The 25,037-nt window shown below is 40.9% G+C and overlaps 3 protein-coding genes across 9 annotated transcripts; 1 reads left to right on the top strand and 2 right to left on the bottom strand.

The window, feature by feature from the left end:
* Positions 1-964: 964 nt before the first annotated feature.
* Positions 965-9,560, bottom strand: LOC126056735 (reticulon-4-interacting protein 1, mitochondrial). 3 transcript variants are annotated; one of them, XM_064036985.1, is made up of 4 exons: positions 9,426-9,560; positions 3,290-3,719; positions 2,911-3,203; positions 965-1,867 (listed from the first exon to the last, which is right to left on the bottom strand). In XM_064036985.1, the coding sequence occupies exons 2-4, from the start codon at positions 3,692-3,694 to the stop codon at positions 1,453-1,455; spliced, it is 1,113 nt and encodes a 370-aa protein (XP_063893055.1). In that variant the 5' UTR covers positions 3,695-3,719; positions 9,426-9,560; the 3' UTR covers positions 965-1,452. The 3 variants fall into 3 exon arrangements, with proteins under 3 accessions (XP_063893055.1, XP_049706568.1, XP_049706567.1); XM_049850611.2 differs by lacking the exon at positions 9,426-9,560 and adding an exon at positions 5,685-6,400; XM_049850610.2 differs by lacking the exon at positions 9,426-9,560 and adding an exon at positions 6,109-6,375.
* Positions 9,246-16,236, top strand: LOC110381113 (tryptophan--tRNA ligase, mitochondrial). Of its 5 annotated transcripts, none has more exons than XM_064036983.1 (5): positions 9,246-9,413; positions 10,035-10,225; positions 11,411-11,795; positions 12,007-12,158; positions 14,841-16,236. In XM_064036983.1, the coding sequence occupies exons 1-5, from the start codon at positions 9,410-9,412 to the stop codon at positions 15,138-15,140; spliced, it is 1,032 nt and encodes a 343-aa protein (XP_063893053.1). In that variant the 5' UTR covers positions 9,246-9,409; the 3' UTR covers positions 15,141-16,236. The 5 variants fall into 5 exon arrangements, with proteins under 5 accessions (XP_063893053.1, XP_049706565.2, XP_049706566.1 ...); XM_049850608.2 differs by lacking the exon at positions 9,246-9,413 and adding an exon at positions 9,706-9,958 and having other exon boundaries at positions 10,031-10,225; XM_049850609.2 differs by lacking the exons at positions 9,246-9,413; positions 14,841-16,236 and adding exons at positions 9,706-9,958; positions 13,962-14,502 and having other exon boundaries at positions 10,031-10,225.
* On the bottom strand, positions 14,641-24,076 carry LOC110381114 (uncharacterized). The gene is made up of 3 exons (XM_021341324.3): positions 23,711-24,076; positions 20,454-20,571; positions 14,641-15,403 (listed from the first exon to the last, which is right to left on the bottom strand). The coding sequence occupies exons 1-3, from the start codon at positions 23,930-23,932 to the stop codon at positions 15,141-15,143; spliced, it is 603 nt and encodes a 200-aa protein (XP_021196999.2). The 5' UTR covers positions 23,933-24,076; the 3' UTR covers positions 14,641-15,140.
* Between the last annotated feature and the right edge of the window lie 961 nt (positions 24,077-25,037).

The raw sequence follows: 25,037 nt of genomic DNA, 5'->3' as shown, positions 1-25,037 counted from the left end.
ACTGCCAATAATGTGACAGTTGGATAACAATGTAATCTCAATAGCGGGTTTAGGGTCCGTTCAGATAGACCGGGTCGGAGAGCATCGGCGCGCATTTTTCTTTTCACACAGCATTAAAGAGCATGCTAACGGAGCCAAACGTCAAGAAAAAAAAACCGGCCAAGTGCGAGTCGGACTCGTGCACGAAGGGTTCCGTAAATTACAGTTAAATCAACCTATCTCAAAAACTATAAGAGATACTTTGATCAAACCAAAAATCGTTGAAAGAGTTAATTAGCATGCATCACCTCTATTTTTTTTAGAATTTTATACCCCGTAGTTATAAAAATAGAGGGGGGGGGACATACTTTTTACGACTTTGAGAGCTGATATCTCAAAAACCGTTCACTTTAAGAAAAATGTTTTTTAGAAAACTTTATATCATTTTAAAAGACCTTTCCATTGATACCCCACACGGGTATGTACATCGAAAAAAAAAATTTCATCCCTCAGTTACATGTATGGGGGGCCCCACCCCCAATTCTTTTTTTTACTATTTAGTGTCATATTTTTGTAGCGGTTCATACAACACATATTCCCATCAAATTTCATCACTGTAGTACTTATAGTTTCCGAGTAAATCGGCTGTGACAGACGGACAGACGGACATGACGAAACTATAAGGGTTCCGTTTTTGCCATTTTGGCTACGGAACCCTAAAAATACACGATCGGAGCCAGTCGGCTCCTCTTATTATTTCACACCGAGGGCATTCGAGCATTCTCAATGACAAAACCAGTGCGCATGCAAAAATAAACCTTACTTCAAATACTAAGTACTCAATTTTCAACGTGTTATGAATTTGCTCTGCTCTCCGATCCGGTCTATCTGAACGGACTTTTGCTTACATTTCATTGGTTTCTCATTTGGTCTAAAAAAAACAAAGTCGGATTGAGGGCCTCTCTTTAGGTAAAAAATGAAACAATTTTAGATAGTATACTTATTTACTTCTCGAACTTTCTGTTACTATACCTATTTTTAACAATAACCATATTTTTTCAAAAATAGTACCTACCTACAGTCAACGCCAAGTCTATGAAACTGTTGAACACCGTAGCATCTGCCACAAAACAAGTAATTTGTGGTAATTTCTTTATTTATAAACGCAAATCGCAATATAAAAAATCGTATCTTAGGTTGGATGGTATGAATGGACATCTGTTGTTCTTCCCATACGAGTGCGGCAACGTCATTACAAACAGTGAAGCCGCGCGGAATGTCCGCTAGTTTGAAACCGCTCTGAAAATAGTCCTGAAGTATTTGATCTGAGAGATGAGTCGGATAGTTTCGAGATGAAACATCAGACGCGGATGTACTATTTATCTTACGATTTACTTTATATTGCAAGTACCATGCCGTGCTTTGTAAATTGACAGCGCAGTACGGTCAGTCAGCACGGAACAGCGGCGAGACTCAGGCGGGCTGCGGGGGCGGCGCCGTCCAGTCCAGCAGCAGCTTGCCGCGCGCCCCCCCCCGCGCCGCGCGCTCGAAGGCCTCGGCCGCGCGCCACCACGCCCACACGCGCTCCACGCACACCGCGAACTGGCCGCGCTCCGCCAGCCGCCGCAGCAGCTCGATGTCGGCGGCGGACGGCGAGAAGAAGGCCCAGCGCACGTGCGGCGGCAGCGCGCCGGCCGCGCCCGCGCCCGCCACGCGCGCGCTCTGCGCCAGCAGCGCCGCGCCGGCGCACAGCGCGCCCGCCGCCAGCCCGCGCGCGTCCATCTGGCGCAGCAGCGGCGTGCTGAGCGTCACGTAGCGCGCGAACCGCCAGCGCCGCGCCGCCGCCTCCTCGCCGCCCAGCCCCGCGCAGTCCAGCACCGCCGAGTACCTGCGCCGACGTCGTTCTGTAGCTCGATGTACTCGCTTTTAGTACTGTTTTAGTTCAACGGTATTATATGTATGTACAATCAGTCGCACGACCTGTGGATCCGTTGTGTCCGGTACCCCTGAGGTCAGATGTTGGCCGACGCCATGGAAAGGGAACTTAAGGGAAGACCCCTTTGTGATGATTTCCTTTTTAGGGTTCCGTACCCAAAGGGTAAAACGGGACCCTATTGTTTTCGCTCCTTTGTCCGTCCGTCTGTCAAGGCTGTATCTCATGAACCGAGATAGTTAGAGAGTAGTAAGGTATGTATCTATGGGCCATCGTTGCCTGACTGTTAAGATTATAAATATACAAATAGGTAAATAAAATCACGTTGTTTAAGGCTTACTGCCAAACTTTCTACATAAGCAGCCTGTGGACCAGTTACTCGTTAAAAACCATTGGTTGGACTCTCGAAGAGTTCAACATAATAACAGCTTCAGAATGCTTTTGGGACTGTCGCGTTTCTGTAGTGCCTCTAACAAGTTCGCTGAAGCGCGTGTTCACGATTACTTCGCGGTGGTGAGAACGAACACACCGCAGCTTTGTTGGAGATCGCGGTCTAGTTCCAATGCCATTCTGAGGATGCTAGTGGGTAAGTTTGATTCGACGTTCATCAAGCATTCTGTAGAGGTGTTCGTCCACATCTGGACGAATGCGCCGCGAATGCGCAGCACGCGAGCCGATCGCGAGCTGTCCGCGAGCTGCGCGCGTGCAGTCACTGCAATAGTTCGGTGCGCCTCTTTAGCGCAACTCACGCAAGGCTCGTATAGAGCGCGCGATCTGCGCGCAATCAGTTCTCGCCCTTACAGTTCCGTATATTGGCTCAGTACTATCGAAGATGGCAGACGTCGCGCGCCGCCTGCGCGCCGCTCGCGTGCGGCGCTTAGGTCGCGCGCGAGCTGCGCATTCGCGGCGCATTCGCCAGATGTGGACGCACCCTTAGAGTTCAGACATGCATTATATAGGTGTTACGTGTAACCATGAATTTTGTAGAGAGTGCTCACGGGCTGCACGCCTCCAGCTGGTGGTCATATTCCGGCGCGTGGCGGTCGAGCACGACGGCGGCGCCGAGCCGCTCCGCCAGCCCCGCCAGCTCGCCGGAGCAGCCCACCGTGACGTGCGCGCCGCGCGCCACCAGCAGCTGCAGCGCCGCCTGCCCCACGCCGCCCAGCCCCAGCAGCAGCACGCGCGGCCGCGGGCCCAGCGCCGCCGCCCGCAGCGCCGCGCACGCCGTCAGCGCCGCGTACAGCGCGCCGCCCGCCGCCGCGTCCTCCAGCGCCCGCGGCGCCACTCCCGCCTGCGTGTCCACACTCACTCTTAATCAACCTGACGAGGGAGCGGCGACCGCGCGCGCAGAACGTCTCGTTCCTAAGTAACGGGTACCCATTCATCTTTGACGACGACGAAGTCGGCGTGCGAGCCCTGGCAGTGCGGCGGCACCACGCCCCACACGCGCTGGCCGGGCCGCAGCCGCGCCGCGGGGCCCGCGCGCTCCACCGTGCCCACGAAGTCGCGGCCCGGCACCAGCGGGAACTCCACGCCGTCGGCGCCGTCGAGCGCGCGCAGCGTGTTGAGCGCGCGCGCGCCGTAGCCGCCGATCATGGCCACGTCGATGGGGTTGAGCGAGGCGGCGCGCACGCGCACCAGCACGTCGCGCGGGCGCCGCAGCGGCGGCACGCGCGCCTCGTCCAGCCGCAGCTCGGCCAGCGCGCCGTACGCGTGCACGCGCCACGCGCGCATGCGCCCCGCGCCCGGCGCTCGCAGCGCTACTGCCGCTGCCGCAGCCATTGGCTGCCTTTTATGTAGTCTTTGTCTGTAGTCATTAATTAATCATTAATCCTTATAAAAATTTTACATTTTTCGCGCCAAAACTTCTAATCCGGTTTAAGTTTTTTTTATTTTTATTTATTTCTTATTACAGGTACATTTTATGTTCTAAAAGGTAACAAAACTGTCCAACAAAACTGTATACAACAGTTTGTCTGTTGGATCAGAGTTTTTAAACTATTGGCTTAGGTACATTGGTATTAACTATAGCTATTAAGTTTACAATTAATTACATGTAGTATTAATATGTAGATAATTTTATTATTATTTCTAAATATAATATATTGGTAGGTATTATATCATGTTATTTATATAAGTAGTATTAGAAGGTTAATATTAAGTACGTAGTTAATATTAAGTACGTATACGTTTGCTTTTTGTATTTTACCACCCGGTTACGTTCGATAAGAGACGTGATCTTATCGATCGCAATTATAATACCATAAATTTTTCATCCCACCATCTCGGAAATGATGTAGTGAGTTAGTAGCCGTATTTTTTCCAAACAAAAAACAAAAAAGGGCCGACGTCAGTCCTAAAACTAGAGGGCTATCAATAGTCACTCGCATTCTTATGTTACAGCCTTTTTTTATCGTCCCACTGCATATTATCTGCGAGTAACATAGGCTATATTCTATCCCGGTGCGCGCAGTAGCTCCCACGGGACGCGGGTGAAACCGCGGGAAAACGACTAGTATGTGAATATAGAAATATTATGCTCTATATATGAAACAAATATAAATAGAAGGCAAACCAATAGAATATGTAAAAGACTATGTTTTGCTAAATAAGCAAAACAGATTTCTTTCGAATCAAATAGCAATGAAAATGAAATAGAAGAATAAATATCGCATGGAGGAAATACTGGTCACAAAAGGAAATCCTTAACGGGAAATACAGTCTACAGATGAAAAAAATAATAATGGATTCATGCATTCTCCCAAGCCTAACTTATGCAAGCCAAACCTGGGTCTACACAGAAAAGGTAAAAAACAAAATTCAGTCCTGCCAACATGCCATGGAGAGAAGCATCTTAAAATTAAGGAAAATCCAGAAAACACAGAATACAGACATCCAAGATAGAACAAAAATAACAGACACACTACAACACAGTCTTAGACAAAAATGGAAATGGGCAGGACACGGCTAGATACCAGGACAGAAGATGGACCTATACTACTACAAAGTGGAAAGGCCCTATAGGAAAGAGGAGCAAAGGTCGACCAAGAAAGCGATGGGTAGATGACATCAAGAGTATAGCTGGAGATGAGTGGATGCTAACTGCCAAGGACTACTGGAGGAGGCTTTTACCCTAGAGGGACTACATAACAGTAACAATAAATTATAAAAATGTGAAATTGTATAACTAAATGTACTGTTATGAAGACAAATAAAGCTTAATAAATAAATAAATATGTGAATATTATAGGAAAGTACAATGGTGACCTATTAACGCTATGCTTTTAGAAACATTTTGTTTGTAGGTGGGTATGAATTAGGTTTCCGCTTTTGTCAGTCATAATTACTGCACTGTGCACTTTCGCAACAACAAATAAGCGCTCGAGCTTCATTTTCTAAAGCAGCTATGACCATACCTGCGGGATTGTTCGAAAGAGTTACCGCGGCCCTGGTACATAAAATACATTGATTTATCTGTAAGTAGTAACTTTAAGTAATCTGTAGCAGTAGTTTATTTATTGAATATGTATTTGTAGTGAGTGAACATCACCCTCAAAGGTAGTTTACTCTTAGTTAAATGCCTACTCGAATGGAGTATTGTTAGCATTAGTGTAGTATTTCTTGTTGATAGTATCCTCATGACTATGGCGACCATCGTTATCATGGCAACTTCGGCCATCCTGCGCTAGTGTACATCTAGTTAGTGAGCATTCTCTGCTCCATCTCTTACGACGAGTCCGAAAAAACTTAAATAAACTCTCACTGCACATACCAGAAAAGTACATTTGTTTATCCTTTTGTCCAAGATATACCGAGCATCTTACGCCAACACCACATTTCGAATGCGCCAGTGCTCGTGCGCACACTGGCTTGGTTTGAATATGCTTTCAGAAGTGTAGAACAATATCGAGAAGATAAGGCGCGACATGTGCCTGATCTTATTTCTTGGGTCAACGCCTCTGTTTCACCATAGCTTTTCGATTCGAATCAGACAGTTACAATATGAATAATTATTTGTTTTCCTCATTGATGAATGTCCAAATCTAACCTAACCTTCCCAAGAAGGGGTACCCTAAGTTTGGACTTCGTACATTGTAGGGGGCTACGTAAAATTGAAAATTGAGCGGCAATGACAAATAGTGTAAACAAACAGAACAAATAGTATAGTAATAGAAGGTATAAATAATATGACTTGCCAAAGGGGTTTGATTGTCTTATTGTTGTTATTTTGCGGAACGGAAACTAAACTCGGTTTGAACCAGCTGCAAACAGATGCCAAGCTATACCTAACAATGAACAGCTGAACTGAACGACACCGCAATAAATTCGGATATTACGGAGAAAATACAATTTGATGGTTTAAAGTTTTGTGCGTTCGAGACTACCTAAGACACATTGACATATACTAAGACATATCATGACAATATTGACATTTGACATTGACACTAGGTTTTCATTGTATCTATTTAGATCTATGGATTTACCTCTGTGTAATAAGCATGTAATAAGCAACCAATGAGGGTTTTTGAAATTTTTTCTGCCACCGGGTGGCGCCACGTATGCGTCTGGTCCAAACAGCTGTCAAATAGTATGGAATTGTAGGTGCCGAACTTATTGTTTATTGAAATTCTGTTATATTGGAAGTGTTATTGATTTTATTATGGACTACGGTCAGAATAAGGTTTCCGAACTAAAAATTGAGCTAAGAGAGAGGGTGCAAAAGTCACTGGTACTAAGGAAAAGCTTGTTGAAAATTTTTTTAACACAATATGATTTAGTTTTTTTATTTACTCAACCGCAATAGTAAAACAATAATGCAGTGCTTTAATTATAAAATAAAAAAACACTAAAATCGTTCACTATTCATAGTAAAGATAAGCACTTTGACAGTTATTTGGACCTGACGACTCGGTGCTGCCACCTCGTGGACGCCATTTTACGAAACCCTCATTTAGTACAATGGGGACATAGACATAATATTAGTAAACAGGACTGCGCATATAAACCCAAAAAACGAGCCGAGTGAAACAGTTAGTACGGAGGCTGTCTGTCCCTTTCTAATAGGGTGACTATGAGATTAAGCTATGTGAGACAAATCCGAATTTGCTAAGATTATTAAACACAGATTAGTATTGAAGTTTTAACTTACGCAGTTTGTGACCTTAAGATACTAATAAAGGCTTCTAATAATTAGCGGAAATTTGCAGGAAGATTCGAAGTGAAGACTGTTTTTTTTGTATTTCTACTTCATATATAGACTGCTGAACCATTTATGTCGCCTTTCTTCATTTTTTGGGAAGCTATAACAATAGTACAACAGTTTTAAAATCCATCACCCATATTTTGACTCGTTACAAGAATTCATGGGCACCCTAGTTGTTTGGTTTACGAAAATGTTATTATTAGCTAACCTGTGGAACGATATATTGCAACCACCATAGGATTCACTTTTGCAAGTAGAAACGCAACATTTTTTCACCATTTTAATAGTTTAAATTGATTTAATACAAAAAAATATAAACAAAATTTTAAATGCTGATTACGCGCCAAGAATGTTCAGGGTTACCGCTACAAAATAAAAAAAAGCAAAATAAAAATTTATGTTGTTTATGTTTTAATAATAAATACGAATAAATTAATGCGATTGTTATTAATTTGTTGACTTACAATTGTTAAAATAAGATAAAAATATAAGTGATTCAATGGTTTTTTGGGAAGACAAAACTTTTGATCACAACATTTTTTATGCTGGCAAGGTGTTAGAAAGAGACAAACAGCCTCCGTTCGAACTATCCCTCTCGGCTCGGATTTGCCTCTGTGTATTATGCAACCAATTTAGTACCTTATTGCGTTAGAATAGAGTTCATTTTCGTAAATATATATTTTGAGCGTGCGCAATCTTGTTTAGTAATATTATATCTATGAATGGGGATGACTACATGTCACAATACTACAACAAGATGTCAACAGACGACATAAGCGGGTAAATTATTTGTATGCATTGACATCTAGCGATAGACAAGAACATCCATACAAATAATTTACCCGCTTATGTCGTCTGTTGACATCTCGTTGACGTATTGTGACATGTAGTCATCCTCATTGATGTTAATTGCAGAAGTGACATAATATTTACGCTCGTATTTTGCCTACATTTTTCATTACTCAAAAAGTTTATATCTAAGTGAATTCAAAATCTTGTAATATATCAAAAAGTTTATTTATATCTATAGTCTGTTTTTTAATCTCGTAGACTAAATTGACACTTGCAAAATGTCAAACTTCCAAATAATTTTGCTAGCTCTGTGGTGCAGTGTTGTACTTACGATAGTACTACTATACTTATTATATAGGTAATACGGCAGGCTAAAAAAACGACAATTCACTGTTTATTGTTGTATTTTTTTTTTTATTTATTTGGATTTCCAACAAGGAATACACATTACAGACAAGTTTTAACAATTATAATTATCTTTTCTTGTGTTTCCTTAATTATAGGAAATCACAGCATGCATTAATTTATAATAATAATAAAAAACAATACGACATTATTAAAAAAAAACATCAATTAAAATTAGAATTATAGTACAAACATATTAAAATAAAATAAAACAAAACAATGCAATGAAATAAAAAACACGACAATTAAACTAAATTCCAATTAAAATTAAATTATACACACATGAATTAGACATTTAAAGTAAATTTGAATTATACAAAAACACAAAGTAAAGTAAATGAGATCAAATATAGAATTTAAAACAAAATAACAGTAAATTGCAAAATATTAAATTATAATTATTATATAAAAGAGAAATTTCAGTGACAAAAAAATATATAAAAGTTTAACGCGTGTACGTCGACACTTACACTTTTAGGTGTTTCAATATTAACACCTTAAATTTATTTAATTTATTATGAAAGATGTCTATGTCCCCCGAGCATCTGGATTATATAAAAACAACCGTCCACTGAACAATTATAATACGACTTTTTTTGTTGCTCCATTATTACTTTTTCTTTAGTTATTAAAATTAAAAATATTACAGTCAAATTACAGTTAGGTAGGTATCACAACGAGTGCACATTTATCTACCTTGTGTGTGACGCGCGTATCTCAAGAAAACGGCAGCCGCGCTCGCACTGTTTTGAGTTGTTTTGAGACAGCGCGTCTGTGAACACGCACACATAGACACCTATGCTGCGTGACTCGAACGCGCTTTGTATGTAGATTGACTGTCAACACCGCCATCTACACAGTCGTCGACGCAACTTTCAACAACTATCCTGCATCGCACATGCAGTGTTCGCGCACACAGTAATACACATAGATTACCCTGACAACAACAGTCGGGCAGTAGCCCATCGGACAATACCACCTGTCAGGTCGGAGGATCCTCCCTTTAGTGCGAGGTATGATGGGCTTTACTCTCTGCTCTCATAGCTCCACAGCATGAACAGCGTGTAATTTTACTAACTTGACTTCGAATAGTTTATATGTGTAAGTTTATACCTTGATATGTATTTTCTATTTTATAATTGTCGTTTCATAGACATCCCATCTGACGCAGGTGTCAAAATCGCTCTGATTTGCCATTTTGGGCAATGCATAGTTTGCAGTGCATTTCAGTGTGGTAAGCTTTTTGTTCGCAACGTTCTATCTAGTACGTAGTACATAATATATATCGATGTTTGTATGGATCATATGGATGTTCTTGTCTATATATGTCAATGCGGCGGCAGTACTGCTAGGCAGTGTCAATGTCAAATTTGAAACGTCACGATAACGCAAACGCAAATGTCACTCACACGCTCGCTCGCAAGTTGCAATCCATACCTATCTGTAATCTTTCATGAGACTGAGAGCAAGAGCATGAGAGTCATAGAGGAAAGTAATATATTGATAGTGTAATCTATTCTAAATACAATTATTGAATGTTAAGCTTAGTCAGATATTCAAATATGCGTAGCATTATTAAGACTAATTATATTAAGTGTAACCGATGTGTGAGGCATGTAAGATTAAAGCGTCAATTTTCAACAAAGGTACGTTCATTGGGTGTTTGAACCTAACCTTTTGAAAGTGGTGTTTGACACGGATGTGAACATGTAAATCAGACAGGCAGCGATGAAGGTGGGTCGGAGGGCGGTCGCGAGGAGTGGCCGCGGCGCGTGGTGACGGGGCTGCAGCCGACCGGCGCACTGCACATCGGCAACTACTTCGGTGCCGTGCGGCGCTGCGTGCGCCTGCAGGACCAGGGCGAAGACCTCACGATATTCATAGCCGACCTGCACTCTCTCACCACACGCCAGGTTCGCTACATAATATTAATACTAGCTTTCGCCCTCGGTTTCACCCGCGTCCCGTAGCCGGATGGTGGCAAAAACTAAAGAACGAAAGGTACATCAATCATTAATTAAAACAGCATTAACAGTTTTCTGAAAATCACGTCATAAACTTTGCAAAAGGCCCACGAAGTTTCGGTCAGTGGGTCATCTTGGGGATGGCTTATGAGATAATACTTATCCATATATATCTGTTTCATAGAGAATCTATTTTGTATGATTTACTATTTGAAAACTAGTTCAAATTATACTTTTATTAGGTTTTATGATTGCTGTCCAGTGTGTCAAAACTTCAATTTTGATCTCAGTATTGAAGCCATTACTTAACTTCAGTGGGATTCTAAAAAACTTTATTGGAGAGTGTTCTACCCTATGCATGACTGCCTCGTGGGTCTGGTAAAAATCCAGTTTTAAAATCACTTTTAAAAAATGATTAGGTGCATCAGCCTAGAATTCCGTGTCTAAACTCTAGAGTATGCAGCTATGTTTATTTCTAGCTCTTCAGTGATAAGCACAGTTTTTATTTTTATTTTATTTATTAGGGATAACAAACAATTACACACTTATTAAAAATCTAACAAAATGGTTAAGTAGTATACATCAGTGTGCAACTCACGACGTTATCCACAGCTGAAACAAATAGTAATGTACATCATGCACGAGTAGTTAAAACTAAAATTACAGGCTATGAGAAACAGACAATTTTAAACAAGTGAAGCGAAGTAGAACATAAAAAGAAAAAAATGTATACATGTATATCTAAAGCAATGATTGACACTATCTTTTTATAGTTTTAGTGAGAACATTTCTAAATTGACTATGTGTAAAAGAAAAGTCCCAATCCGTCCAGTTTCGTCTCCATCATCAGATCAGCTCTAAACCTTCACTGTAGTATAGTGTTTACGCTAAACATGCGCCTAACTTTTGAGATTTGCTGTTGATATTCAGGGTTTCCATCATCAGATCCTAGACCTGACAATGGGACCATTTGGGAAGTATATATCCTTTCTACCAAATTATTGTTCAAATCGGGTAAACGACAGAGTCATGCACGAACATACATAAAAAATTACAATCATCTGAATGGAGATTCTCCTTTTATGGGTAGTCGGTTAAAATGAGGATTCTCAGAGTGTAACGCTTGTCGCGTAGGAGCCACAGCAGCTTCAGCAGCGCGTGCTGGAGCTGGCGGCGTGCCTACTGGCCAGCGGCGTGGACCCCGAGCGCAGCGTGGTGTTCGCGCAGTCGGCCGTGCCGCGCCACGCCGAGCTGTGCTGGCTGCTGGCGTGCCTGGCCACGCAGGCGCGGCTGGCGCACCTGCCGCAGTACCGGCAGAAGGCGGCCGCGCTGCAGGACGTGCCCGTGGGGCTGCTGCTGTACCCCGTGCTGCAGGCGGCCGACGTGCTGCTGTACGGCGGCACGCACGTGCCGGTGGGCGCGGACCAGGCGCAGCACCTGCAGCTGGCGGCGCAGCTGGCGCGCAGCTTCGCGCACCGCTACGGCCGCGCCTTCCCCACGCCCCGGGCGCTGCTACCCGGTCAGTCACCTAGTTATGTGCAGGCATCACTGTTTCTTAAAATTACTCCTTTATGTCCTACCATTACGTACTCCCTTAGGACCGGCATTAAAGTATTTCTACGGGGCTAAACTGTTGTTGTTGTTACAGCCTTTTTATCGTCCCACTGCTGGGCACAGGCCTCCTCTCACATGGAGAAGGACTAAACTATGTTCGTTTAACTTTGTTGCAGACGACGGCAGCGACCGCCTGCGCAGTCTGCGTGACCCCAGTAAGAAGATGTCCAAGTCCGACAGCGATCCCAAGTCGCGTATTCTGTTGATGGATCCCGATGACGTCATTCAGATGAAAATTAGGAAAGCCGTTACCGACTTTACGCCACAGGTAATTAAATAAAGAAGAAATGGGGTCCGTTCACACAGACCGGCTCGGAGAGCATCGGCGCGCATATTTCTTTTCACAAACCGGAATCGGCTCCGATCAGCTGCGTGAGCGTTAAAGAGCATGCAATTGAAGCCAAACGTCTGCAAAACCGAGAAAAAGAACGCGATCGGAGCCGGTCAGCTCCTCTTATTACTTCACACCAAGCGCCTTTGAGCATTCTTAATGACAAAAAATAAATAAAACCGACTCCCAAAAACACTGAAAAGCAAAAAAAACTATTATTAGGTGCATCGTGCCTAGAAGTCAGTGTCCAGTGGATGTAGCTAAGTTTATTTACCGACTTCTAGGCTGATGCACATAATAATAGTTTTTATTTGCTTTTCAGTGTTTTTGGGAGTCGGTTTTATTTTTTTGTAAGAAGTTTTTTATTTTTAACTTTTCAGTGACAAGCACAGTTGTCACTATCTGCATAAGTAGAAAGTTCTCAGCATACGAATAATATAAGCCTAAACACGAGGTAGTTTACTCATTCAGTGTTCAAGTTCCCTCGACCTTTTCTGGTCTCCTACATCAGGTCAGCTCCAAACCTTCACCATTAATACAATTGCATAATGTTATCCATAAGTGTCAAGTTTTTACCCTGCTATGCCTACAATTTTCGAATGTTGCCCTCGATTTCTGAGGTTTCCATCATCAGGTCCTGACCTGGTGATTATGGGACCACCTGAGAGATAAACCCTATCAAACAAAAAAATAATTTGCAAATCGGTCCAGGCGTCTTCGAGTAATCGGTGAACATACATAAAAAAAAGATCCCGATGAATTGAGAACCTCTTACTTTTTGGGAAGTCGGTTAAAATGCAGTGCACATGCAAGAATAAACCTTAATACAAATACTAAGTACTCGATTTTCAACGTGTTAAGAATTTGCTCTCCTCTCCGAGCCGGTGTGTGAAGGGACCCTTAGATGTTTGGGCGCCTTTTGCTTTGAACAAATAATTCACATCGCCCCATTTAATTTGTTTAGGGCTCCCAAACAAAACTGATGCGAATTTCGGAATACAATTTTGTGCGATAAACCGTTTGGTAAAGATTGTTGAACAAAATACTCGGCAATCTGAATTTTCTGGATACAATATGTTGTCGACTCGGTTTTATGTGTTGTTAATCAGGTAAGGCTGTCTGCACGAAATTATTTTGTGAAAAGATTTTATCAAGTTTCCAGTATAAATGAATAAGAACCAGTGAGAGTAGTTTCCAAGGGGCTTTAAATCGGCGTCTAGACCCCCTAATCTTTAAATATGAATAGTCAGTAGACAAGGTTATTGCCTAGTTGTGTAAGTAGTTTTAAAATCAATCAAACTACTTTCTACTGTACCTTTGTTTAAAATCTTAATTAAAAATATTGCCCCGAAGTTTGAATGTTGCGCTCATTTGGTGAGGACGTTTTTGTGACGTTGAGTGTGCATCTTGGGTTTTTTGTATATCAATGCAAAGAGTCACTTACGAGGTTAGCGAGTTGAGCGAATTTCCCACGGACTCCGTACGAAACTCGCTGAACTAGTTTTATTATATTTCATGCAGGTATTTCCACTGCAAAAGAGTAAAGCAGAGTGGAGCAAGCGAGTAAAGCAGAGACGCCTGCGTATGCTTTTGAAAACTAGTTTTGAACGGAGTCGTAACTCGTTTACTGTTTGTTTACCATATTACTCGTATTTTATTTACTATATTAATATAATCATCTTCACTAGAAGTATCTGACATAACTAGTGAAATTCACAAAAACGTCTTGATGCTACGAAGGGCTGCCCAATACTGGTGCTCAGCTCCCCGCTCGGACACATCGCTGGATGCAGCCAGAACTAGGCAGAAAATGAACGGATGCTTCCCGCTCCGCCTAGTTGAACTCGTTGTCAGTGGAAGGCTAAAATAAACTATTTTAAAAACTCTTAAAAAACCACTTATCATTTCAAACCCCGTTCCGGTCAACTATTTCTCGCTCATTTCACTTACGGAGTGGAAAAGTGTAAAAACAGAAATATTGAAACTATCGTAGAGTATTTAATTGAAGATGTTCATTTTGATATGGCACTATAAAGGCCTATTCAGACCTAAGCGGTATTCGCTACCGTCTGCGGCAGAGAAAACCCAGTGGGTATGCGATAATATTACTGTTCACACCAAAACGGATTTCGCTATCCATGTTGGTAGAATAACGCGCGGTAGTCGAGTTTCGCTTAGAGAGGTAAGAAATTTTCGCGGAGTGAGGGGCGGGAAACATGCCGCTGCTCCCGCGCGGTATGTACTTCTACCCACAGCGGCAGCGAATATTGCTCAGGTCGCTCTAACCGCGGTACTTGATACTAAATACCTGAGCGAAATCCGCGCGGTATGTAGCTCTACCCACAGCGGCAGCGAATATCGCTCAGGTTTGAATAGGCCTTAATGGTCCTGAAGCAGTGATTTTAATGAAAATAAACAATATTCTAATACGCTCATATACAGTCTCTCACGTCCATACAGCAAACAGACGCAAGTGTTAGCTGACAGCTGTAAGTCTGTGAGAACGACTGAATAGAGGACTTTATTTTATAATAGAAATAAATTTTTGTTAAAGTGATTCTGTATGAAAAAGGTCCAATCGCGTCTTATCAGACAAATGTGAATCGCAAACTTTCGCAGGTGACGTTCGAGCCGCAGAGCAGACCCGGCGTGTCCAACCTGGTGGCGATCCACTGCCTCGCGGCCGACAAGCTGCCCGAGGAGGCGGTGCTGGAGGCCGAGGGGCTGACCACGGCGCAGTACAAGCGCGTGGTGGCGGGCGCGCTGTGCGGCGCGCTGGCGCCCGTGCGCGACGAGGCGCGGCGCCTGCTGGCGCGGCCGCAGCACGTGCGCGACGTGCTGCGCCACGGGGCGGTCCGCGCCCGCGCCCGCGCCGACGCCGTGTACGCGCGCGTCGCCGCGCTGTGCGGCCTGCGCTAGCTACAGGCGGTGGTGGTGCAGCGGCGCCAGCGGGTCCAGCGCCGCCGGCCGCTCGCGCAGCAGCGCCAGCAGCTCGCGCAGCAGCTCCACGGCCTGCGCCACGGCCTCGGCCTGCTTCTCGGCGGCCAGCGCGCTGCGCATGGCGGCCTCGGCCAGCAGCTCCTCGGTGGCGAGGCGCGGCGCGTCGGGCGGCGGCGCGGAGCCCTCGCTGCACATGTCGTCGTCGGAGCCTCGCGCGCGCACCGTGCCGCACCCGCGCTCGTCTTGTAACAACGCTCATAATCAAAATAGTGCAATCGATCCAAAGAAGACTTAAGTCCGAGTTCATCGACAATGAGATAAACACTGTTTTCATAATCAGGCATTTAAACATTATCACTTGTTTAACCATGAAGCGGTAGTTTTCGCTTCGAGTGCTTCATGAATAAACAACGAATGTAATATTACCCTAAAAACTAAGAAGTCAAAATCATGCCATAAGGTATCACATTCAGCTGCGGGATTGTTCGAAAGACCGCGGCCCCGGGACATAAAAGGCTTACAAAAGAACTGCTGATAAGTTATAGTCAGTAAGAGTCTGACACTCCCTCTCGCCGCTAACCCACAGCGGGAGGAGTCACTTAATGATGGGTCACCATTCCCGTGGGGCACGTCAATTGTCTGCAAATTATCGACTTAATGTGCGATAGAAGAATCGTTTAATTCGTCGTTAGGCAGTTGGCCCGCAGACGGTGAGGAAATTACTTACTATTTTAATTGACGTGCCCCACGGTTTTATTTTAGTCTAGTCTATGCATATGTTTATAATCCCAGGAATGTATCTATTTTATTATTTTTTGGTTTTTAGTACATTTATCTTAAACATTGCAATGTATGTTTAACATAAAACCGTTTAACTTGAAAAGTTTTTTTACCTATTTTTATTTTCTAGTTTTTAGTTTTTCTTTCGCATTCTGTTTAATTCTATTAGTGCTTCATTATTGCAAGGTTTCTTGCCCGTTAAGTTTATTGCAGTCCAACTCCTCTATTGTTGGGACCAACTGCAATCTTCTTATATCTTAGATTTCAATTTGGCATAGTAAATTGTATTCTACTTGTTGAGACCTTTCATTTGATACCCATGTTGATGGGATTGATAAAACCTACGTTATCCGCCATTTTGTAGTGGCCGCCATCTTGGATTTATAATGATAATGAATAAACATAATTGTATTGTCACCAAAATCCAAAGTGTATACAAAATTTCAGATTAATCTGTTGACAGGAAAAGGGTGAAATTTGAATTACTAAATTTGACGCAAGAATAAATAAAAACAAACGGGGTGAGCTAAATAAAACCGTTTAATAAAAACAGTGTGCCTGCCTTTGGAAATAGTTCTTTCTTTAGTGTATTTTAGGGGCGGGGTACCACAGCTGGTACAAATTAGGCAACACTAAGTTTTATTCTTATGTCAGCCGGCATTATAACTTCGAAATGCTAAACATAAAACTATAGTCACAAAAAAAGTCACTAATATGCCTACTTTCCGAAACACACATATTAGGTGACACACCGCACACGGGACTGACGCGCATGATTCAAACGAGTTATAGTTTGTATGATATTTGCATTTATCTCATAACTATTAGTGATAACTTTTATAAATGACTCGATCAAAAAACTTGAATTTGCGTTTGGGGTTACTAACGGCCAGTTTCTTCATCAAAAGTTAAAGTTAAAGTTATGGCTAAAGTAAAAGTAACGGTCAAATTCGTTTTTTCAAGGCTAAACTGACAGCAAAACTAATAGAAAAATTGAATTTGACCGTTACTTTTACCTTAGACATTACTTTAGCCATAACTTTAACTTTAACTTTTGATGAAGAAACTGGCCGTTAATGTACGATCGTTAAATACCGGACAAGATGAATTGCTGGCTACCATTGATATTTATAAACCTGATATTCTAGCATTAAATGAAACATGGATTAGAGATGGTGAAGAAAGGTTTGCGCCCGTTATGCCTGGCTACACGCTGAAACATAAACCCAGACCGAAGGACATGCGAGGTGGTGGTGTCGGTTTCTATGTCAAGAAAGGGTTACGGTAAAGAGTACGGATCAAGCCACATCCCGAGTCAACACTGGAGCAGTTATGGATGGAAGTGACAATACCTGGCAGAGGGCGACTGATAGTAGGTACAGCTTATAGACCGGAAAGTGTTCCAGTTGTAGCAGCCATCGAGGCCCTCAGCGATTCGGTGAGTGTTTTTTCATATGCCGATCACTTATTTTTATTGACCGACTTTAATGTTGATCTACTTAAACCGTCTACAAGCACAGTGCAAGAAGTGATTTCTTTCTGTGTACAACATAGCCTAATAAACGTTGTCAAGGATGCAACACGCGTAAATGATAGGACCTCTTCGCTTCTCGATCTTATAATCACAGACTCACCAGACTTATGTAAAACTGTGAATATTCACCACAACCCAGCTATAAGTGATCATGCCTTGGTGTTAGCAGAAATTCTAATTGAAAAGCCGAAGGAACACCCTAGATACATGTTTGGGAGATCCATAGATAAAATAAATGAGGAAATGTTTGTTGCTGACCTCCTGAGTGTTTCGTGGTGTGATGTTTTGGGCATACCGGATGTAAACTGTCAAATTCAGCGATTTAATGAAATTATTCTGAACATTTTTAACGTGTCCATTTCGACCGCGCGGCCACCTCATAATTTTTGATGAATCTTTGCCAGGAATTAGTAGTAATTTGTTACTTTTCACTCCTCTTTTCCTGAATTTGTTACAAAAAAAACCAAGCCGCTATGACAAAGAACAGTTGGCCGCTAGAACCGCCACTTGCCGTAGTCATCGCCCGTGATTACTCAGAAACTATACAATGCAGATAGACGAATGATACATCAAAAGAAAGGTCTTAATTTGTTAAATTTGTTACAAACATAAAAAAGGTCAAAACGTAGATATACAAAAAGTTATGCAATGTTAAGTTTTCAGGTTATGAGTAGGTAAGTATATCACCGTAGGCACCAAATTAATAGAGGCTAATGTGTATAGAAAATTAGTCTTTAATTTGTTACAGCGAAAAAAGACAAAAAAATACTAGAAAGCAGGTTCAATAATATGTTAGAGTCGATTTTAGTTGGCCGCGCGGACGGCAATATGCCTAAAATACAATTTCGTTTTTCTCGTTATTAAAAGTAGGTTTTAGCTTAATTAAAGTACTAGTCGATGGGTAACGTAACCTAGTTTGAATAAATATAGCGAATTTAACTGCAGCATTCGTATTTTAGGAGATATTTACAAAAACACAGTGGTATGAAACTGTATGAGACTAGGGTGTCCATGCATTTTCACATATTCGAAATTTTCGTTATTCACGTCTTATTTTTTTAGGGAGAGTGCATACTTTATAAAAATCAAAGTCACAAATAGATGAAAATTTCTTTATTTACAATCAACACAAAGGCAAACAAGTCAATTGTTTGCCTTTGTGTTAACACAATGTGTCAAAAATGTGACACAGAGTTGAAAGGTGAACTTAAGCTAGGCGAGATCATAACATTTGATTTAAACGGAGCTGCAGACTCAGTTTTACTCACTGAATTGCCGATTACTCTTAGCATTAAGGATAATTATTATTTCTTAGTTGGTACTATAGAATTTATACCAGGCACAAAAATAGGCCACTATAAATGTCATTTTTAAATAACAATAAATATTTTTGTTACGACGACAATTCTTTTAAAATTGAAATAAGTACCTCTAAGAAAATATGTCTACATTCTGTGTCACATATTTTCGTGTCAGTTAATTTATAAATATTATGTTAGTTTATGAAGATTTTATATTTATCTGGTTGTCTTTTATTACTTGATTTGTTTGCCTTTGTGTTGATTGTAAATAAAGAAATTTTAATCTATTTGTGACTTTGATTTTTATAAAGTATGCACTCTCCCTAAAAAAATAAGACGTGAATAACGTAAATTTCGAATATGTGAAAATGCATGGACACCCTACTCTCATACAGTTTCATACCACTGTGTTTTTGTAAATATCTCCTAAAATACGAATGCTGCAGTTAAATTCGCTATATTAATTCAAACTAGGTTACGTTACCCATCGACTAGTACTTTAATTAAGCTAAAACCTACTTTTAATAACGAGAAAAACGAAATTGTATTTTAGGCATATTGCCGTCCGCGCGGCCAACTAAAATCGACTCTAACATATTATTGAACCTGCTTTCTAGTAATTTTTTGTCTTTTTTCGCTGTAACAAATTAAAGACTAATTTTCTATACACATTAGCCTCTATTAATTTGGTCCTACGGTGATATACTTACCTACTCATAACCTGAAAACTTAACATTGCATAACTTTTTGTATATCTACGTTTTGACCTTTTTTATTTTTGTAACAAATTTAACAAATTAAGACCTTCTCAATAAGTTCAATCTTTTAGCCATAGCGGCTTGGAAAAGAAGTGAAAAGTAACAAATTACTACTAATTCCTGGCAAAGTTTCATCAAAAATTATGAGGTGGCCGCGCGGTCGAAATGGACACTTTTTAACTCGCATTTTTCTCCTTCTATTTGTTGTCCTATAAATGTAAAGTGTATGTGTAGCAAATAAATAGTTTAAATGGTTTTAGTTGCAGTTAGGGCTGCCATCTCGAATTTTGCCAAACATTATGCACAACATTAAAAATACCCGGACATTTGGCGTAAACCGCATTTTTTCCCGAACGAGAACGATTTTTTTTTTAAATAATACCTAATTTGTAATCCATTTAATATTAACATTTACTTAAATTCAATGAGGTGCTTCCTTACATGAAAAGTGTCCGGGTTTTCCCCGGACACTTCTTGAAACCCCGCCCGGACGGCCTCCAAACGAGGACAAATCCGGGGAAACCCGGACGGATAGCAGCCCTAGTTGCAGTGTACTTACCGTTGCTACAAGAAATCGTAAGGTAAACAACCATAAAATAATACAAGAACCCCGCAAACATATTTTTGTTTACTACAATTTACTCTGTTGTGTTATCCAATCCAAAATGGCAGAATGTTTATTATGGCGTTCATAGTAACTTGGTTGTGTTACACTATGTGATAGAAACAGAAACAAAATTGCATTTTTTCGGGTTTAAAGTGCACCAAGGGGAGCTTCAAAACAGCAATTAATGCAATTACATATAGGTCCCATACTACATCCGTTAGTACCAAAATCATCGCTGGCCGTCTGAAAGCTCAGGGTCCATATACTGGCCCATTGTCCTTTAAATATTAACAAGTAGCAATAATGACTTACATTCCCGACTACTGCTGTTGAATATATTCTGGACACGTTCCTCAACACTAGAAAGGTCTCCCAGTGCTCCACCAGCAGCCGCTTTCTTACGAGCTTTGTATTTAATGTCTGCCCAGTACTGTAACAATATAAATAAATTATTAATAACACACTATATTTTTTATTTAAAGATAAAGATAAAAAGTCATTTATTCCAAGTAGGCTGAAAGTCAGCACTTTTTGAAGGTCAAATTAACAAAAGACAGCCCCCAAAACGCCCGCTCTTCACTTCATTTCATTATTATACATATCAGCTTCATTTGTAACTATTTCATCATCCTCCGAGCCTTTTCCCAATCATGTTGGGGTCGGCTTCCAGTCTAACCGGATTCAGCTGAGTACCAGTGCTTTACAAGAAGCGACTGCCTATCTGACCTCCTCAACCCAGTTGCCCGGGCAACCCGATACCCCTTGGTTAGACTGGTGTCAGACTTACTGGCTTCTGACTACCCGTAACGACTGCCAAGGATGTTCAATGACAGCCGGGACCTACAGTTTAACGTGCCATCCGAAACACAGTCAATGGTGTCTAAGATATACTTAGAAAGTACATACAAACTTAGAAAAGTTGCATTGGTACTTGCCTGACCTGGGATCGAACCCGCGCCCTCATACTTGAGAGGTTGGTCCTTCACCCACTAGGCCACCACGAATTTAATGTGTATTTGTAACTATTTATGTGAGAGAATCTTGGAGTCTAAATTTGACCTACTTGCCGGTCTTCAATTACGATGAAATTTTGCACACGCTCTGAGTTTTGATGACAATACATTAAGCTAAGAAACGTCATTACAAATCCAATATGGCGGCTCCCCAAGATGACGGAATAAAAATAATAGTTTAAAAAACACGCTTTTAGCACGCACAAAAAATTACAAAATAATTCGGACATCGGACAAAAGTGGGTGTACTATGCCAAATCGAATATCAATTGATCGACCACTATAAATCGAAAGTCTAAATACTCGAACATTCATAATATCGAATTGTTATGAAATCGAACATTCAATACATCGCGCAGTCAATGCATCGAGTGTTCAAAATATCGAATGTTTGTTCGTGGGGGCGGCAAACTTGCCACCTGCCCCGGACGGCGGATAGCCACGCTACGCCACTGATCGGCAGGTACTACATATAGTAGTTCCTGTAGTTTCCCATATCCTACCTCTAAAATCCCATCACAATAGCCCAAGTAGTTTTCCTCCATAGTTAGCAATAGATTAGTTAGAACCGGGGATCAGGGGTCTTTATGCTTCCATAGAATTCTTAGTTAAATATAATAAAAATTGAAGATTAAAATGTGATTTATTAGTAAATTTTGTGTTTCTTCTGTTCATAAAAATATTGATGTTTCAATAGGATGAATATGCGATGCATTGACTGCGCGATGTATTGAATGTTCGAGTATTTAGACTTTCGATTTATAGTGGTTGATCAATTGATATTCGATTTGGTATATCATAGTACACCCAACAAAAGTTTAGATTACATAAACGCTCCACGTTTGCTTTCATCAAACTAAATGTCCAAATGGGAGGTTTTCTTTTCGAAAATTAAAAAACAATGTTCCCAAAGAAAGTTGGAGCTGTACCTACTACATGAATGCACCTTTGCCAATTAAAAAAAAAAATAGTTATTTGTTATACAAGAGTGCAAAGTTGCTTTTTAACCGCGGGCTCAATTTTGATGACCGAGCAAGCGAAGGATTCTAAAATTGAAACACGAGCGTAGCGAGGGTTTCAATAATTAGAATCCTGAGCGAAAGCGAGGGAAGCAAAAGAGCACAAGGTGAAAAATCTTTGCACTCGAGTGCAACACGTAACTTTTCATCCCACCTCATCGAGGAAATTACTAAATGCAAAAAACAAAATGGCGCGCACATATGAGTATCAAATTAAAAAGAGGTACCTATTAAAGTTCATTTATTTGAAAACTCAGTTTAAAAATGAAACAAAGTTATAAATCTATGTAAAAACAATTATAAAAATTATTTTATTTGTTTAATATGTATTTGTTTGAAAAGTCTAATCAAGATTGTCACAAATGGAGTATTGCACACGATGTTCTAAATTCAAATCACTTTGCCGCTCTAGAGGATAAAAACGGCTTTTGCGCTCAGATATCAAAGGGTAAAACTACTCTTTCCGAGATGGTGGGATGAAAAAAACATTTCACCCTTTGAGCCAAGTCCCAAGAAATTCCTGGACAAATTATTCTTAAAATTTATCCGACCATCCATCCTCAGAGCCCTTTCCCCAACTATTTTGGAATCACCTTCCAGTCTAACCGGATGTAGCTGAGCACCAGTGCTTTACAAGGAGCGACTGCCCTATCTGACCTCCTCAACCCAGTTACCCACCTCTGACACCAGTCTAACCAAGGGGTGGTTCAGACTTACTGGCTTCTGACTACCCGTAACAACAAGGATGTTCAATGACAATTAAAATCTGTCGGGACATTGGGATAAAGGCCTAGAAGTCGGTGGGGAAATAAACTTAGGTACATCCATTAAACACAGACTTCTGAGGTCGTTTTCATATTTTGTTGTCAAGTTCCCTCGACCTTCTCTGGTTTCCATCATCAGGTCAGCTCCAAACCTTCACTGTTGCAAAGGACTATTCAATACAAATAATATAAGCCCAAACATGAGGTAGTTTAAATATTCAGTTGTAGAGTTCCCTCGACCTTCTTTCGTCTCCAACATCAGGTCAGTTCCAAATCTTCACTGTTGCATAGTGTTTAAGACATACACCTTATCGTCAAGTTTTTATCCTGCGCATGCCTACAACTTTCAAAAATTGCCCTGGATTTCTCAGGGTTTCCATCATCAGATCCTGACCTGATGATTATGGGACCACCTGTGAGTATACCCTATCAAACAAAAAAATAATTAAATAAAATAGTCCATAAATAGTCCTATGAACAATGTTTTCATAACAGCGCCTGAACATTTTTTAAAGCATTTTTTTCATATGAAGGTGTAAAATAAAAATTTGAGAGTATGCCATATTTTTTTTTACATTTTTATCTTTTTTTTGAGATATATAGGATGTGGGGCAATTTGTATGGATTGTGATGTCTTCTTTGCTCATTGTCCTTTCGATAGTCGTATGCATAGTTGTTAACTACCACATATAGAAGTTTTTTTAAATGGGTATCAGAGCGAATCTAAAATTGTTTGATATCTTCCTAAGAAAAAAAGGTCCTAACTCACTGACCCGGCACCATTTGTCGGGGGACTTGCGTGCTCCGCCGCTGTCGATACCCGCAGCGTTCAGCCGCTCCGCTAGCAGCCGCCAGAGCTTACTAGAACTGAACCGAGAGTAAATAGATTGTTTGCCGGCTGCAAAATCTGGGTGTTCTTCCATAAACGATACCAGTAAGTCAAGTTGCTCTGAACTAACTCTCCACCTAGTTAACACGGCACTCATGTCTGTCATACATATCCGATAGTTTCCACTGTTTCTAACATAATTGTATGTACTACTATTATGATTTTGAGGCCGAACTTGAAAAGATCATAATAAAACACGTCCGAGCTACACAACAGAGGGGGCTGACCATAGAGTATAGTAATATACATAGAGTACAGTCAACTCATTGTCAACTTGACTGTGGGGCATAGACATAATATTAGTAAACAGGACTGCGCATATAAAGCCAAAAAACGAGCCGAGTGAAACAGTTAGTACGGAGGCTGTCTGTCCCTTTCTAATAGGGTGACTATGAGATTAAGCTATGTGAGACAAATCCGAATTTGCTAAGATTATTAAACACAGATTGGTATTGCAGTTTTAACTTACGCAGTTTGTGACCTTAAGATACTAATAAAGGCTTTTAATAATTAGCGGGAATTAGCAGTATAAAAGCAGGAAGATTCGAAGTGAAGACTGTTTTTTATGTATTTCTACTTCATATATAGACTGCTGAGCCATTTATGTCGCCTTTTTTCTTTTTTTGGGAAGCTATAACAATAGTACAACAGTTTTAAAATCCATCACCCATATTTTGACTCGTTACAAGAATTCATGGGCACCCTAGTTGTTTGGTTTACGAAAATGTTATTATTAGCTTACCTGTGGAACGATATATTGCAACCACCACAGGATTCACTTTTACAAGTATAAACGCAACACTTTTTCACCATTTAAATAGTTTAAATTGATTTAATACAAAAAATATAAACAAAATTTTAAATGCTGATTACGCGCCAAGAATGTTCAGGGTTACCGCTAGAAAAAAAAAAAAAACAAAATAAAAATTTATGTTGTTTATGTTTTAATAATAAATACGAATAAATTAATGCGATTGTTATTAATATGTTGACTTACAATTGTTAAAATAAGATAAAAATTTTATGTGATTCAATTGTTTTTTGGGAAGACAAAACTTTTGATCACAACATTTTTTTATGCTGGCAAGGTGTTAGAAAGAGACAAACAGCCTCCGTTCGAACTATCCCTCTCGACTCGGATTTGCCTCTGTGTATTATGCAACCAATTTAGTACCTTATTGCCTTAGAATAGAGTTCATTTTCGTAAATAT

The sequence above is a fragment of the Helicoverpa armigera genome, chromosome 11 (assembly GCF_030705265.1).
Source record: "Helicoverpa armigera isolate CAAS_96S chromosome 11, ASM3070526v1, whole genome shotgun sequence".
Classification (NCBI taxonomy): domain Eukaryota; kingdom Metazoa; phylum Arthropoda; class Insecta; order Lepidoptera; family Noctuidae; genus Helicoverpa; species Helicoverpa armigera.
Note: the sequence above shows the minus strand (reverse complement) of the source record. Positions and strands in the feature narration are given on the sequence as shown.